Source organism: Palaemon carinicauda, chromosome 35 (genome assembly GCF_036898095.1).
Source record: "Palaemon carinicauda isolate YSFRI2023 chromosome 35, ASM3689809v2, whole genome shotgun sequence".
NCBI classification, from domain to species: Eukaryota; Metazoa; Arthropoda; class Malacostraca; order Decapoda; family Palaemonidae; genus Palaemon; species Palaemon carinicauda.
Genome location: NC_090759.1, coordinates 79,068,856 through 79,085,936, shown reverse-complemented (window position 1 = coordinate 79,085,936; position 17,081 = coordinate 79,068,856). Strand labels below are relative to the sequence as shown.

Below are 17,081 nucleotides of genomic sequence, written 5' to 3'. Positions count from 1 at the left end.
ATGAAAGAAAAGTGGCTGTTATAAAGAAAATACGTAATTGAATTTAGAAAATACAAAACGTAAAGTAAAAAATACAAAATTAGAAAAAGGCAAAAAAAAAAAAAGTAATTTAATTTTTAAGTTTATCATAAAGTTAAGTGTTAATATTTCCTGCCATTTGTTAATGTGTCTTAAAATTAAGTGTTAATGTTTTCTGCCATTTATTAATCTGATTTGTAAAGTTAAGTGTTTATGTTTTCTGCCGTTTGTCATCCTCTACTTCCCCGCCACTTCACTCTCGGACATCGCCTCACTCCAAAGGTAAGGTTCCACATTTTGTTACTGTATTTAGTACTGTTTGTTCTAATTATAAATTTCTTTTACCGGTTATCAACGGTCAAGTTATTATTGAACGATCAAAATGATTGTACAGTAATTCGTCGAGGACGGTATAGTGGAGTGTTTTTGTGGGGCCTGCAACAAATTAGGCTATTTACATGTAAAGGACGACTCACAACGCGAAAAAATCACGGTACGAAAGCCATTACGGAACCAATTAATTTCGTGTTGTGAGGCATTACTGTATTGTAGTAAGGAAAGGGGGAAGGGTTGAATCTGTGTGTGTGTGTATGTACGTGTGCATGCATATCTACCTAAATACTTAGTCCGTACAATTGTTTACAACTAATTACTCAAAGAGTTTTCTTTACTTTCTATTTTTTTTCCAGGATTCCACTTTGTTAACATCTCACAGCTTGAGTGAAAGAGTAAAGTTATGGGATAAGTTTAAGGCTCCCGTCGACCAAGACGCAGTACGGCTCAGCTTTCTGCAGAGGTGCCACCGACAAAATCCGCCTTTTCGTTACAAAGTCAAACGTGCTCTCAGATCTCGAATACGAGTGAGTAGGAATAGATTTGGTTGTTCTATCTTTAAGAATATTTGATTCTTGTATTGGTATTCTCATGTATGTCATTATTAAAGTGCAGAAAGTCCTTAGCTCAAACATTTGGAGATACACAAATTCAACTGAAAATAACAAGTATAAGATAAAGAAATACAGTACTGCAATAAAACAATATTATATCATTTAATACAGTAAGGATATTGACACTTGTAATAACCTGATATCTATTTCATATGAATCAGTAGAACTTCAAAAGTTCAAAGTTGGAGCAAATGTTATTATGTTGACCAGGCTGACATGAGTCTTTTTATAGTTTATATATGACATATCTGTTTTGACGCTGGTATTGTTTTTAGAATGGTATATTGTTAATTTATTCTCATCATTTATTTATTTCCTTATTTCCTTTCCTCACTGGGCTATTTTTCCCTGTTGGAGCCCTTGGGCTTATAGTATCTTGCTTTTCCAACTAGGGTTGTAGCTTGGCTAGTAATAATAATAATTTTAATAATAAAAACCGGTCTATTTGTTGACTTTTATAGCTGGAATTTGTAGGCATAGGATTCACTTATGGATTATCAAGTTAGCTTTTTATATTCAAGCTCAGTTTTCTTGTTTTTTGCTGGTCCTTTTTATATTGAATGTAGATTTTTCTAATGTTTTTTACACAACCCCATCCATTATATATACAGAAGGTCCTGAACTTACAGACTTAATAGGTTCCAAGAAGCTGTTTTGAAGTTGAATTTTGTAAAATCTTGGCCTGGGGTAGGCCTAACCTGAATCCCATGCCTATGAGTTTCAGCTACAAAAGCTAATAAATAGTCGGGTTTCATATGAAATAAATAAGGGATTTTGACGAAGGAAAAATCTATTTGTTCTCGCTCCGTGAAATGCTCCTCTAGCACCATTTCTAAGGCATATTTATTGCTGAATATATCAGAGAAAAAAGAGATGCATGGAATACCAGGAATAAACCTAGCTCACTCACTCCTTGAGTGGCGGTATAGAAAACTGGGGCGTGATTGAACCACGACCATAGATCCCTCACCAATTAGACCTCTCCTATTGCAAATGTTGTTTGTTCCGGCTTAAATACAAACCTTCCGCTATTTATAGGGGCTCTACGTCCGCCCTTATAAATAGCTCTAGGTTTGTATGCTAGGAAGAATACAAATTGCTTCCAAATTTGTCATTTTATAACAGCATTTTGCTGTTCGGGGATTTTGACAGGAGATATCTAAATGGTGCGAAGCCTCTGGTTGTGATTTATCGCGCCCCAGTATTATATCGACACCTTATGCAGGTGAGCGAGCTGGGTTCAACCCGGCATTCCCATGCAATTTTTTCTATGGTAATATATATCAGTTATATACCTTAGAAATGGTGCTTGAGGAGCATTTCACTGGGCGACACGGGTCGGAGCCCAGAAATAGATTTTTCTTTTGTCAAAATCCCTTTTTTTTTTTTCTTTTTTATCTATTACAGTATACAGTACACAAACTTTTGGTGCAATATCTAAGATTTATTATTTCAGTTGGATCTGTATTTGTATCTCTAAATATTTGGGTACATTCTGTCAGTAGAAGTGTCTTCACTTCCTGGGTCATTTTACACCTACACTATGCAAATACATTGCTTTATTCTCTTAAGGTGCTTGACTTTACTTCATAACAACCTTACTACTGAATAATATAAACTGTCCTGTCGTATACCAGTTTTCAAGTGCTCTCCTGGGACCTGAGAATCTCAAATCACCACCCTGGCCATTCAAGAGCTTGGTCCTCCCAATTAAAAAGCAATACTTGGCATCTCATCTATGAGTGATAGTTTTGTGGCGAAATAGTCTGAATCTTTTAGAGTTATATTTCTCTTGTTCGAGGGTACACTCGAGCACACTACTGTATTCCGTATAATTTCTCCTCCTTTTGTTTTGTTAAAGTTTTTGTAGTTTATATAGAAGATATTTATTTTAATGTTACTCTTCTTAAAGTATTTTTTTCTTTTCCTCACTGGGCTATTTTCGCTGTTGGAGCCCCTGGGCTTATAGAATCCTGCTTTTCCAACTAGGGTTGTAGCTTAGCTGGTAATAATAATAATAATAATAGTATTAATAATAATAATAATAATGCTTCACTGTTCATTTCAGGTCCCTTTGTCTGTCCAACAACAATATCTAGATCCACCCGAGTTATTACCACGCCACGGTCCGCCGCAATACTTGCTTCCCTTGAAAGTTGATGGTGAGCTGGAAGCATCCAATGCAACTACAGCTCCAAACGTAGCCTCATTACGAGCAAATACCAATAACCCCGTTACCTCATCCAGTAGTACGATAAATCAGGAAGACTGGCGCCATGTCGAGATAAAAGAGGAACCCGACGAAGAAGCGGAAGGAGCCGCTGTATTAAAAGAAAGTATAGACAAAGAAGAAAAAATAGAAGACAAAAGAAAAGAAGAAAGAAGAAAAGCCACTAAAGAAGAAAAAGATGAGGTGATTATAAATGGTGTGAAAGGATTTCTTTGAAATCATGCACATGTGTTGTTAAGAATATTGTGTTTTACTATTTAGAATATAATACTAAATTTTTAAAGAAATGCTGATTTAAGCAAATAAAGGTAATAAAAAAATAGGATAATCAATGTTGTATCGACACAAAATTCTATATACAGTTGAATTAGCCTATGGTGATACTATAACCATAAATTCTATATAGAAAATTTACTAAACTTCCCAATGCAATTTTCAGTTTATTTCGATTTTATTCCATTGTTAACTAGGCTACAAAACATCAACATGGTATCATTGCTCCCTTGCCAAAAGTGATGAGCCTCGCTACAATTTTATCAGTCCTGGTCACCATAGAATTAAGATCAGAGAAAAATATAAAAAATTTAAGACCTTACCTTTTATATTTGCTAACATGATAATTTATGTCCTGATTTTTATTGTAAGTTAAATTGAGTTGACTATTATAGAAAGTTTTGTCTAATGTGTAACGTTAGTTTCAATCACTTTCTCATGCCAGTGAGTTTTTGGTGTATGTGTTATCTATTGTTTCCAACGCTCTTAATTAGCTCTTGTTGATATTCAACATTTTTAGAGTTAGCTTTTACCATGTTAAATATGTTAATGAATGCTTAATGTATGTTCTTAATTTATCTACTAAGAAAGCACTGAAAGAGTTACTCTCAAGATCTAAAAAATGTAATGTATTTATACACTATTCATGACACTTTGAGCCCATGATAAATAGAGTTTTCTTTTCAGTGGCTGGCAAGTTTACTGTGTTTTCAAGCTAGTATTGTCAAGCACATGGCCAGTGACAACACCGGCGGCACTATCAGTAAAGTCGAAAGGCCAAAGGAGTTGAACGGACCGTCGCTAATAGGGAACAACTACGAAACGCCGCCTCTCTTATTAGAAAAACCCGGCTGTATGAACGGCGACCTCACTTCCCACGATATCAATAGTAAACGTAATCGGTTCATGGACAACAGAAGACTACAACCTGGCCTTATTAACAACAGTTTTGCGTCGCCAACTTACCTCCCGGCCAAAAAGGGAATTCTCAAAACTCAGAAGGGAAAGTATGTGTCTTGTGTTCCGTATTTTATTGACTCTTCCTCTTCTTCTTTCCCACCGTTATCCCTACATTATGGGGTCCGTTGCTTGATGCCCCCTCTTCCAAGGCCTTCTATCAAAGGCATCCTATTCCACTAATGCCTTCTATCAAGGGCATCCTCTTCCACAAACTCCCTGTCCCAATGCCTTCTATCAAAGGCTTCCTCTTCCACCAATGCCTTCTATCAAAGGCATCCTCTTCCAGCAACTCCCTGTCCCAAGGCCTTCTATCAAAGGCATCCTCTTCCACCAAACCTCTTTTCTCCATATCATCCTTTACCTTATCTCACCTTACCATTTAATTATCTGCCTCCCTCTCGCTCTTCCTCCCCTAATAGGTTCTTTCTAAGCCCTCCTCACTCCCTCCCCACCATCCATTTATTGACTATTGTGTTCATAAGGTATTGGATACATTATCTATTGACTATTGTGTTCATATGATATTGGAAACATCCATATTTATTTGATGCTATACTCTTGATAATATTTATATGCAATTACTGTATTAGTCAGAGTTTAAATGTTTTACCAGCTGAGAGTTTAGATTTTTGGGTTGAGGATAAAAGGTTTACACTTATGAATTATAACATTTAGTAAATGATGTAATATTTGGTAATCAATGGACAACAGTGTATCTATAATGTGGTTGAAGTCCATAGAAGCAGCCTTACCTTCTACAATGTCATCGTATCATCATAATAGAAAATAATCTATATACCTCCGCCAACGAAGTTGGAAGAAGTTTATGTTTTTGCCCCTGTTTGTGTGTGTGTTTGGGAACACCTTTCTGGCCACAATTTTAATCGTAGAGTACTGAAACCTACTAGGATTAACTTATGTAAAAAGCTGGAAATGATTAAATTTTGGAAAGTAAAGGTCAAGGTCACGGTCAAGCAAAATGATAAATTCACGTAATTATCCACAAGTTTGGACATCTTTGTCACGTAGACTTCAAATTTGGTTCATATTTTTTATTGTATGGAAACCACGCCAATGTATACGTGTCAAGGGCAAGGTCAAGAAATAAGCTGCCTTGGCGGAGGTCTGCGGTATACTGAGTGCCCCTCTATTTTGATTTATTACAATTCCATATTAGATTTTTTAATAAATCCAGCAAGAATGCCTTTGAAGTTCTCTGTTATTCATCACTGAGCTCATACGTATGTTTTGCATCCACAGAAATCTTAATAGTACGGGAATTAAAACGCCGAGACAGAGAAAGTTGTCTGCGTCGGAAATATTATCAGAAACCTTGACCTCCCTGGCGTCATCATTGAGAGATTCCATCACTGGTAAGCAAGGTAAGTAAAGGCGTCTTATTTTCGGCCATATTCATAACTTGCTATTACAATCCAATGACACTTTTTCTCATAATTAAAGTTACAAATGAATTGCTGTGCAAAAAGAAGCAAGTTTCATTTGTCATTGTATGTTGAATGAAAATCTCTCTCTCTCTCTCTCTCTCTCTCTCTCTCTCTCTCTCTCTCTCTCTCTCTCTCGTGTTGCATTTTCAAGTACTTCTATGTTTTTCAACTTCAGCTGATGTGACCTTAAGCCAGCTGGAGAGGTCAGTTGTGGAAATTCTGGCGTGGCAGCGTCTAGAGGAACTCCTGTGCCCTCCCGATCCCAGCGCAGCGCGAGTAACCACAAAGCCTCTTCCGGCTCGAGCTCTCTTATGCCCGTTGGTTCCCGATAGTCACCTACAAGACTGGGCTGTCAAGCCTGCAACACCTTCGTACAGTACTGAGCCGGTACCAATGACAAGCAGAATAATACATATAGGGAAAGGTTAGTGGTTCAGTACTGTAAATTGTTTGATATTCGTTGATTATACTTGCTCATGTACTGTGAGTTATCACTGAAAAACTTTTGAGTTGTCCATTAAAAAACTTTGAATTGTCTTTGAAAGAATTTGGTTTATGCTTTAAAACCTTGAGTTATCCCTGAAAAACTTTTGTTTTACTTGAAAAAAAACTTTGAGTTATCCCTGAAAAACTTTGAGTTTTACTTGAAAAAAAAAATTTGAGTTGTTCTTAAAAAACTTTGAGTCATTCGTTAAAAAACTTTGAGCTGTAAGATGGTGAAATTTTTTGAAAATTTTGTGCGCCCCTTTAAAAGACAGCACTTTATTAATGAAAATTGTGCGACTACAAAAAAATTGTCTCAGTTTCATACATTATATGTACTTTAGTTAAAGATAATTCATGTCATGTTGTAGAGGATCTCAAAGTTTGTAATTTAACTATTATAGAGATAGGATATGAAGGTGAGTTTCTTGGAAATATGAGCAAATTTGTAAATTTTTGAGCATATTGTATTGTCACTTACCTTTTTGGTTTAAAAAAATTTTTCTCCATGAAATTTATATACTTTTATATGTTATTTCAGGAAGCCATAATCATGCAGATCTAAGTACTTACGGACATTGCAATTACATTTCTCAAGAACATGCGGCAATATTCTTTGACGAGGTAAGAGAGAAATGACTGCACGAGTTATCCTTTCCATTTTGTTTACGGCATATCATGTTCATATCAATTCTCACTTGTCATCAGTCATTGTATGAAGTTGCTTGCTTTCAAATATGTGATGTACCCATTTTTATTGTTCCCAAGCCTTTGGAAGGGATATTACTCGTCAACTGTCAAGTTTTTCCATTATCAATATGTAATTAAAACTTGAGTCTCAAGTCTGGAAGGGAAGTTTACCTTGCTTTTGCAAAATATCATCATCAGCCATAACTAGTCCACTGCAGGAAAAAGGTCTCAGATATGTTCTTCTACTCTCATTTGTTTATGGTTTTTCTATCCCAGTCTATACCTGCAAATTTTCTTAGTTCATCAATCCATTGTCTTCCCTTCCTTTCCCTGCATCTTTTTCAATCTCTAGGGACCCATTTTGTTATTCTTAACGTCAATCATAATTTGATTCGTAATGAATTCTTTCAATTAAATATTTAATTGCATTTCAGAGTACAGGGCATTATGAATTGCTCAACTACAGTCCTCACGGTACGCTTGTCGACGGCATTGAATATCGTTACGATCACAGCGAGAAAACGGTGAGCCACGCTCCTCCACCTCCTCTTCTCCAGCAAGTCAAAGCGATTATCAATCAGCGGAGAAGCATCGTAACGGACAAACCCTCTCGTGATGCAATGACGGACACACCTGGACAAGTAAGTTTTAATGAATACTGTATCATTAGTGGAGGAAATTATTATTTTCCAATATTGTTTTGTAAAATTTTAAACCCTGCTTAATTTTTTGAAAAGATCTATTTTGGTTCCTACTCGTATGCAAACTTTTTGTCCTTTAAAATAGAGAAAGTCTTCAGCAGAGATAGAACAGCTGTTGAATTGGTTGACAGGTGGTGCGAGCGAACTTTTGTCTTCAGCCATTAGTTCAAGTGGGGGTATCTGCGTTGTTATTGTAATTAAACAAAGTAATAAAGTATATTGGATACTTCTTCAGTTTTGATAAAACAGCGATAGATCTGTAGACTGTCCGCAACCAACAAACAGTGGGGACCGAGAGACCGTTCGTAGCTCGAATTGTTCGTAAATCATTTCTATACAAGTACCCTGAGGGTTAAATTTTGGCCTAGAGTATGCATAGCCTAACACAAATCCTGACTCAAAGGGCAAAAGTTGAAGAGTCTTCCACAGGCATATCCACGCACACCACCTACTGTTAACTACCTCATTAACAAGTTCAGTGGCCTTTCCATCTCCGCTAACGAGATTCCCTATGTTAAAGGACAAGTTTGTACATCTAGGAAAATACCAAGTAATTTTTAAATTTTTTATATTGTAGCTTTTATGCCATGTAAGCTTAAAGACATGTGGTTACTTTTTTATTCAATTGAATGATTTAAATACCTTCCTATTACTTTTCCAAAGCATAGCTTTTAATAATAAATAATTGATGGTTTATTATCAAGAAAGTTGTACATGTGCTTATATAGCATAGTGACTTGATTTACAATAAACTTAAAACAAAATGAGATTCAGTATAATATTGGAATATACTTCGGAAGACAATTTGAAATGAGTTTTTTTGGTGATAAAAAGTAACAGTATAAGATTTAAACTTTATTCTATCTCTAGTGTTCTTAAAAAGTAGGGAAGCATACTTGGTACTCATCTTTTTAAACATACTTTATCGCTGGTACCCAAGTAACACCTGTTTTCTACTTCTCAGACATTAACAAGGTGTAATTGTAAACGTGGAAAGTTGAAACCAGGTCCTCACAACAAGTCGCCTAACTTTGGTAGCGGTGGCTGGGAAGGAGGAGCCGTTCTACACCACGGTTCTCACCTGAGATTTGGGTAAGTCCTTTTATTTGTCGTAGTAAGTATTGTATTTCTTTTATTGTACTGTAGTAAGTTATAAAACAATACTTCTTTCAAAACAAAGTGAGCAGATGGTCGAATCCATTTTTTCCTTTTGTGAGGGAAGCCAGGGAAAATGTTTTGCAGGGTTTTGGAGCCGTACTATAATAGACATTATTTAAGTGCAAAATTGTTGTCCTGTATTACATACGTTGTGAGTTTCATCATACAGGTAATATGAATGATAGAATTCTGTAATATATTTGTGGCATAATTTATTTTCTAAAAAGATAAATGTATGAAAATGTATGAAAAGTTGGGGTAATGTAAACAGGCTTTCCGTTGATGATATGAATAATTCATTTCGTCATGCAAGATAATTTATTGAAGTTTTAATTTACTGGCTTTAATATCTTTTATAAACCTATGTGGAAACCAGAAGACTAGACTATTTAAGGTACTCTATTGCAGAGGGTATAAAATGTGTTGAATTTCATTTTGGCCTTGTAAATTACAGTCCATTATCACATAGATATGTGGTCATTCAGTTTGGTATTTGCAATTCACTCCCGATCCTAGTGGTAAGAGAGACGCCATTTGATTTGAAACTGCACGTCACCATTCATACTATAGAAGGTCCTCAGCTTACAAACATCCGGAGGTACAAACACGAATCCAACTGAAAATAACGAAGCTAAGATGAAGAAAGACCGTAATAAAACAATATCATATCATTTAATACAGTAAACAAACACCCAGATATTCAAACATTCGACTTAAATAACACTCTGAGAGACAAAAAATCGACTTAAAAACACCACGAGACAAAAAATCGACTTACAAACACTCTGAGAGACAAACATTCGACTTAAGAACACCACGAGAGTAAAAAAATCGACTTACAAACACCATGAAAAGTTAAACATTCGACTTAGAAACACTCTGAGATGTAAAAGCTCGACTTAAAAACACTCTTAGCTACAAAAATTTGACTTACAAATACTATGAGTGATAAAAAAAAAAACATTTGACTTACAAACACTATGAGTGATAAAAAAAACATTTGACTTGCAAACACTATGAGTGATAAAAAAAAAAATTTGACTTACAAACACTATGAGTGATAAAAAAAAACATTTGACTTACAAACACTATGAGTGATAAAAAAAAACATTTGACTTACAAACACTATGAGTGATAAAAAAAACATTTGACTTACAAACACTATGAGTTATAAAAAAAACACTTGACTTACAAACACTATGAGTGATAAAAAAAAATTCGACTTACAAACACAGAGATACAAAAACAAATTCAATTGAAAATAACAAAGATAAGATAAAGGAATACCGTAATAAAACAATATTATATCTTTTAATACATTTCTCATAACCTGCTATCTATTTTATATGAAACTTGAATATTTGTTGGCTTTTATAGTTGGAAACTATAGGCATGGAATTCAGGTTAGGCCTACCCTAGCGGAAAATTTAACAAAATTGGACGTATAAACAATTGAACTTGAAAACAGCTTCTTGGACCCAATTAAGTTTGTAAGTTAAGTACCTTCTGTATTTGAAAGAGGAAGTTTCAGCTACTAGTTACCCATTCATTACAGCATCAATGAACATTTATCCCTTTTACCCCCAAAGGATGTACTGGTACGTTTCACAAAACCCATCCCTTTACCCCTGTGGACGTACCGGTACGTCCTTGCAAAAAAATGCTATAAAAATTTTTTTTTTCATATTTTTGATAATTTTTTGAGAAAATTCAGGCATTTTCCGAGAGAATGAGACCAACCTGACCTCTTTAAGACAAAAATTAAGGCTGTTAGAGCAATTTAAAAAAGATACACTGCAAAATGTGCTGGGAAAAAAATAACCCCCTGGGGGTTAAGGGTTGGAAATTTCCAAAGAGCCTGGGGGTAAAAGGGTTAAGTTTGCTGAAGTTGTATGTAATGGCCTACTCGAGGGAGTCGAATTGTGAGGTACGAATTATCGTTGCATCAATGTACTTGTCTTTATGTCCAGGTGCCTCCAGTTTGTGTTCAGTATAGTAGACGAAGCCAGCAAAGCTGACTGGGTCCAGACGACCATTAATACATATGATAAGTTTTTCAAGCAAGAGGAGGAAGAGCAACAACAGGAAGAAGAGAAGAAAGAAGAAGCAGAAGAGGAGGACGACGAAGATGAGGAGGAGGACGAGGATGAGGAAGATGAAGACGAGGAAAAGAAGAATTGTAAAAAAGATGAAAAGTCTTCAAAGTCATGAGAATTGGCCTAGATTACAACAGTTTATAGTTTATTATTGCATATATATACATATATATAGAGAGAGAAAGATATATATTATCTGTCAGGAGACAAAAAGTCAGATGTGAATGTGGAGATAAGAAAATCCGTGAAAATATAGACTATAAATTATAGTAAGAATATAAAAGGAGATGACGATAATGTAGAATTTGAGAAGTGAGAAGTGAAAGAGATTTCGTGAATTTGTGCACTGCCAAAGATTGCAGATACTTATATTTGCAACAAAATATGGTCCTACAATAGGAACTTTTTCTCGTAACATTGTTTGGGCATTTAGTTCGTTTCTGCAGAATCTCTTGTGGAAGTTGTGTTCAAGTGTTGTCTGGGAATTGATACCGAGAAAACGGAAAAAAATGCTCTTAACCCGAGCCTTTGCATGACCGACCGTATGGACTCGGGAGATATTTTTACCGATCCGGTGGCAGCTGTCTCGACCTGCTCTGGGTTATAGGCTTCATGTTTACATCATCCAGATTAAGACTTAGTGTGCTGTTAACATTATGCACAAAATAAAGTTTAGTTTTACTTAGAAATGTAAAGTTGTAAAGTTTTACAAGCTGTACATTGTAATGCCTTTGTTGGTAACTGAAGTCTTAAATGCAATTTCTTATACTATACTTCTGACAGTCAGACACTTTCCTCTGACAGTTTCTTTAACGTTCGGTTAACTCACCTTTGTCATTTTACTTAATTTTCTTAAATTATAAAAAATTTTGGTACATGGTTGTAGTAAACACTTTGTACCAGAACTACTATGTTATCTAAAGCTCTCAATATTGATCAATCTATATGTATTTTAGTGTTTATTGTATATATGCAGTATAACAAAAATCTATTGTCCTTCACTATGGGTAAGGATTGTACATATTGTAAAAATTATTCATAATGTTATTTTATACTTTGCAGTGTGTATATGAAACCTGTCTCTGTCTTCTTCCCTTCTTCCCTTATGAGTGGAGAGTTTTGCCAGACCTTCTCCCACACATATGGGGACTATTTTTATTCTATTTTTCTCGCTGTCTGTCCTGTAAGTAGCATTCTTTTAACAAAACTCATTTGGGTTCCCTGAAATATCAAAGCTATGTCGCGAAAGTTTTAAGAAACCTAAGTCTCTGTTCGTCTTCGAGAATCGGCAAGACTTTTCCCCGTTCAGTCGTTCTTGCCCGGATAATACTGCAACAGTGATAGGGTCTTCAGGAAAAAAAAAACTAGAAAATAAATCAATGTATGATATATAAGAATTTAATTTTCCTAGCTATTTCTAGTATGAGCCCAAACGCTCATTGAGGAAGTTATTAGCAGTGCAAATTTTTTTGTCTTCCATTCGTCTTTTATCAACATAAAATTGATTAATTGTTTTATATACATAAATATATTTCCCTCCCCCCCATCAGAAATTGCATGCAGTATTTGTTTCTGCTCGATAATTGTGGTGTAGTTTTAGCTTATTCTTTCAGTAATTTAAGAATATGAGTAGGTTTTATAATTGGTTGTATATTTCTCAGTTTAAGGATTGTTTTGTGGATTCTTTTTTTGAGAACTCATATTTATTAGATTACAGGACCCTGTCACTAAGTAGAGGCATATTTTAGCTCTTATATCTTCACCAAGGGATATAAAATCTTCATCCTGTACAGGATGTACAGTCAGTGAATAAAAAGCAGAAATGCGGAACCTTATTATAAAGAGGTATAACAAGACTACATGGTCAGGTTCTCGACAGAATTTCTTCTTGAATAGGAGCAGTGGGAAGTGGTTAAGGGGTGTTCTTGAAAATTAAAAGCCAGGAAAGAATCCCATCGATGGTTAAAGTAATCAATTATAAGCGGCAAACTGTTCAGGTCGTCCTCGGTGACGTGATTGAACTTTCTTGCAGCTTTTAGCTTTTGTATATGAACTCTGTAAGTTAGCTTATGCTACTGCTTTGCTATTTGTCGATAATAACAACATTCACTGTCTGTATATCACTGTATTCCCCCCCCCCCTTTTATGTGTTGTGCCATTAAGGTTTATTATTCATGTTGTCAAAACATTTATCTTCGATAAGCTTTGGTTAGGCTCTCCTGATAAATACTGTATTCTCGGTCCCCTTTCATCGATGTCTTGACATGTCAGACTTGTGTGTGTTAAGTTCTTTGTAGTAAACATTAATTGAATAATAAACAGGAGGAAGAATGAGGCTGTACTGTATACTTCAGATTAAAGTAACAGCATTAAATTACTCTACAAAGCTCGCGTTGTCATCTGTTCCGCATTACTCGTCCCTTTTGGACTACGTGACACTGTGTGTAGTATTGCTCCTTTGGGGACTATTTTCATATTCTACCTCTTGTAATGTGACAAGTTTGTAATAGTTTAATGATTAGACAGTGTACATGCGACCATATCATCAAGCAACATGTACAGTGCCAGACAAGCTTTATTCTTCAGTGGAACCCTGAGTGGACAGCCATTATAACCCCCATATTCTTTGTGCTATGTCGCTAGAGAGCTTTGTTGGACTACAAAGAAATGTAGATGCTATAAGTATGTGTCATTTGAGGTTTTATATTGGTCTAAGACCAGCTGTATCACATCTGGCAGTATTCAGATGTTTAGTCCAAGTGAGTGTATCAAACGGATTATTTTGGGAGTCCGTACATTTTCTATCAGTATTGCCTTCTCGATTTCTTTTTCTGGGTCATTTGTATTTGATAGCCTCATTATACTGTACGACTAGTATCTTTGTGAATGTATGTTTTATTATCCTAAAGTGTTTGGACTGTTATATGTCCATACTTGACCATTTTACTATTTTCTTATAATTCTGTTTGATCTTTAACCTCCATCTTCACAGCTTTAGTAAGTCGTGGGAAATATCCTCTTATGTGTCAGTGTCGAAAGTTTAGCAATTTATTGTTTCACATATTTTTCTTTTAACATTCTGCTGTAGCCAGATCTTTCTTACCATAGATTGATCTAATTATTATCATTTATATGTGTGAACTGAGCATGAAGACAGGAAAGTGACAGGTTTTCAATATTTGAAGGGAAATACAAGTTGATTAAAAGAAATTCGAAAATGTCTACATTTCTAGCGTAACAAGTGCTTACAAATGACGAACAGATGAAGCAACCCGTTAGATTGTTAGTTGATATAAAGTGGTTTAACTTAACATTAAGATAGTCTTGTTTCTAAACTTGAATATTGCTTGTCAAAGGTTAATTTGAAGCATCTGAATAACTTGTTGGGAAGGGAACAGAGGAGTAGTCATGCAAAAAGATGCACAGCTAAGGATTTGAAAGACTATGATTTGTTTTGTTAACTTGATACGTTACTTTAATGAGGAAGATATGACAATAGTGATTATTGAACTGCTCAATTGTGTTGTTTGTTCTGGCATTCAAATATTGTTTAAAAGTATCACAAGGTACTCTGGTAAAACCGGAGAAAATTCTTGTACAGTATATCGGACGAGCGCAACCTCACGTTCCTTATTAGTTTGAAATCCTTTTGAATTGTAATGTTAAAATCAAGTTTTTTTAACATTAAATGTTAGGCTTTTATTAACAAGAGTAACCAGATTATAGTTTTTTTTTGAGGGAAACGCTCGGAGTAGGACAAAGTGAAATATACAAACCACTGCAACTATTGCCAAGTCCTTCTAATACTGCATACCGTATACTGTGCAAGGAAAACCTTATTCATAAACAATTGTTAGGGATCGAGTCTTGTATACATTATCGTTGTCTTAGCATACGCCATCAGATGTCTTCATAGTGTCATGCCTCAATTTTTTTTAATTTGATTAACCTGTGCCAAAAATATTTGTTCATATCTAGGATTTTATTATAATGAACCGTAAACATCCTGTGTAGCTGCATAAGACCACAAAAATATCCTTATGATGACTTCAAAAAAATTTCCCAAACTTCTACTTTAGTCTTTTATTATTTTTGTTGCTGTAAAGTTTTACTCAGCGCCTTGAGTCCCCAGAAATCAAGGTCATGTTGACTAAATTAATGAGAATATCAGTTTATTGGTTTTTTTATATATGTACAAGAAAATTACAGAGCTTCAAGTTTTTGTTGAAGACAATGCGTTTTACAACTTAGAATTGCGGATACTGTACATGATGGAAAGTAACTCACAGTGAAATTCGCAGTGTAATATCGAGATCCCTTTCATTTTATGCCCATATGTTAGTCCCTATCAAGGAATGCTTTGGGGTCATTATATGTCGCTGTGGGACATGCATGATGGATGGATGTCTAGAATTCCTTGTTGCAGGGGGGCCTTGGAAACCATCCTGTTCTGGTCATATGTATTAGTAAGGCAGTCACACAGTGAAACCTATTGAGAATATGTGTATTTTCTTGCTTATTGACAGCTTTTAGCCAGCTTTTGTTTACCCTTACAAATCGTACAGTATTTTGTTTTCCAATAGGTAATCTTTTATCAAATCTCTGTCGGAAAATAAAAGAAAAGCCTGCCTGTTATTCGTAGCTTATGTGTAGCCTATGTATTGACCACTAATTGCTTGCTGTTTTTTCTTTGTATGTTCTCCCAACATATCTGTTTTGCATAAATTCACTTGGTACTTGTTACAATAAAAGTTTTCTTAGTGACAGAAATCACTCTAATGGACATTACAAAGGTGTCGGTGTGTGGTGAAGGTCTTGGTCATCCGTACCTGATATTTGCATGTCTTGTTTTATTTTGATATTGTTTTTTCTTTTTTCCAAATGAAGAATACTTGGATCAGTCTTTTTTAACTGGTATATAATTCAAGTCCTTATCTGTAAATGTGTGTAAGAAGGGAAGCCAGTTTGTATCTATTGTTTGTAAGGGGTATTAGCGTTTGCATAGGCTCGGCCGAGGGTCTGTAGCATCGTAAGTAGCGGATGTGAAGCGCCTCGTATTCGCCAAAATCAAATCTTCAAGTTTCCACCGATTCTTGACATTAATGAGCGAGTCGTATGCGAGCCGTGTTCTTGGTTCCATAATGTATTTCAAAGCTGTGTGTTGTAAATTACTGATTAATTGTTACCATTGTTCATAATAGTATGCAGTTTATGTTCTAATAACAGTTTACACTTATTTGTATTTAATCTTGCTCTTTAGGGGCAGTCTCATCCAATTATTAGCAGGCAGTCAAGTTTATTCCTTCTTAAAATTATTTTTACTGTATCTTAATAAAATCATAAGAACAATGGACAATAAAATTTATAGAATATGTTGGCTGTACCATAAAATGGAGCTTTTATTTTTTATAACAATGTCATTCACACTATGTTTTCATTTCTTCAAAATTTGTCTTTTCTGTTCATTAAGGTTTATATATATTTTTAATATCATCATCCAGCTGAAAATGATTTCATAAACCTAGTTCACATGCAAAATAAAATGCCAATGAGGATCATAATTATCAAATACAGTACAAGAATATAGAACTTTTAGTGGTAAAGTTTATGTATGTTTTTTTTTCACTATATCTTATTACTTTGATAACATTCTTTTCAATCAACCAAATGGCTGAGAAGCAGGTTTTGAGCTTAAATAGTTTTGGTTTAACACTTACCTTAGTATGCAAAGCATTTATACATTGATAGCGAATGAATAGTGTATTTGTTCACTCATTTCAATAGAGTTGTGGCGTATAGGAGAAGTCCCTGTCTGGGGATCGCCAGACTTCGGTTCAAATCCCGCTCAAACTCGTTAGTTTCTCGTAGTAACTGCAACCTTACCATCCTTGTAAGCTAAGGAGGGGGGGGGGAGCCTATAGGTCTACCTGCTGAGTCACTAGCAGCCATTTCCTGCCCCTCCCTGATCCTAGCATGGGTGGAGAAGGGGCTTGGATGCTGATCATATGTATATATGGTCAGCCTTTAGGGACTGCTTGCTAGGGTATGTCACTGTCCCTTGCCTCTCCCATTCATGAGTG

At 35.3% G+C, this 17,081-nt stretch overlaps 2 protein-coding genes across 2 annotated transcripts in view; one reads left to right on the top strand and one right to left on the bottom strand.

The window, feature by feature from the left end:
- The window catches only part of LOC137627913 (PHD finger protein 12), a 43,172-nt gene extending 29,284 nt beyond the window's left edge, over nt 1–13,888 (top strand). The window contains exons 7-15 of the mRNA XM_068359364.1: nt 708–878; nt 3,034–3,378; nt 4,156–4,475; nt 5,689–5,810; nt 6,049–6,297; nt 6,898–6,980; nt 7,481–7,687; nt 8,712–8,839; nt 10,876–13,888. Of these exons, the coding sequence (XP_068215465.1) occupies nt 708–878; nt 3,034–3,378; nt 4,156–4,475; nt 5,689–5,810; nt 6,049–6,297; nt 6,898–6,980; nt 7,481–7,687; nt 8,712–8,839; nt 10,876–11,116 (1,866 nt within the window). The 3' untranslated portion in view covers nt 11,117–13,888. The remainder of the gene's footprint in view (nt 1–707; nt 879–3,033; nt 3,379–4,155; nt 4,476–5,688; nt 5,811–6,048; nt 6,298–6,897; nt 6,981–7,480; nt 7,688–8,711; nt 8,840–10,875) is intronic.
- Nucleotides 9,503–17,081, bottom strand: part of LOC137627914 (RING-type E3 ubiquitin-protein ligase PPIL2) — an 86,007-nt gene continuing 78,428 nt past the window's right edge. Inside the window, exon 12 of the transcript XR_011041244.1 lies at nt 9,503–9,521. The gene's annotated coding sequence lies outside the window, so the exon portion shown is untranslated. The remainder of the gene's footprint in view (nt 9,522–17,081) is intronic.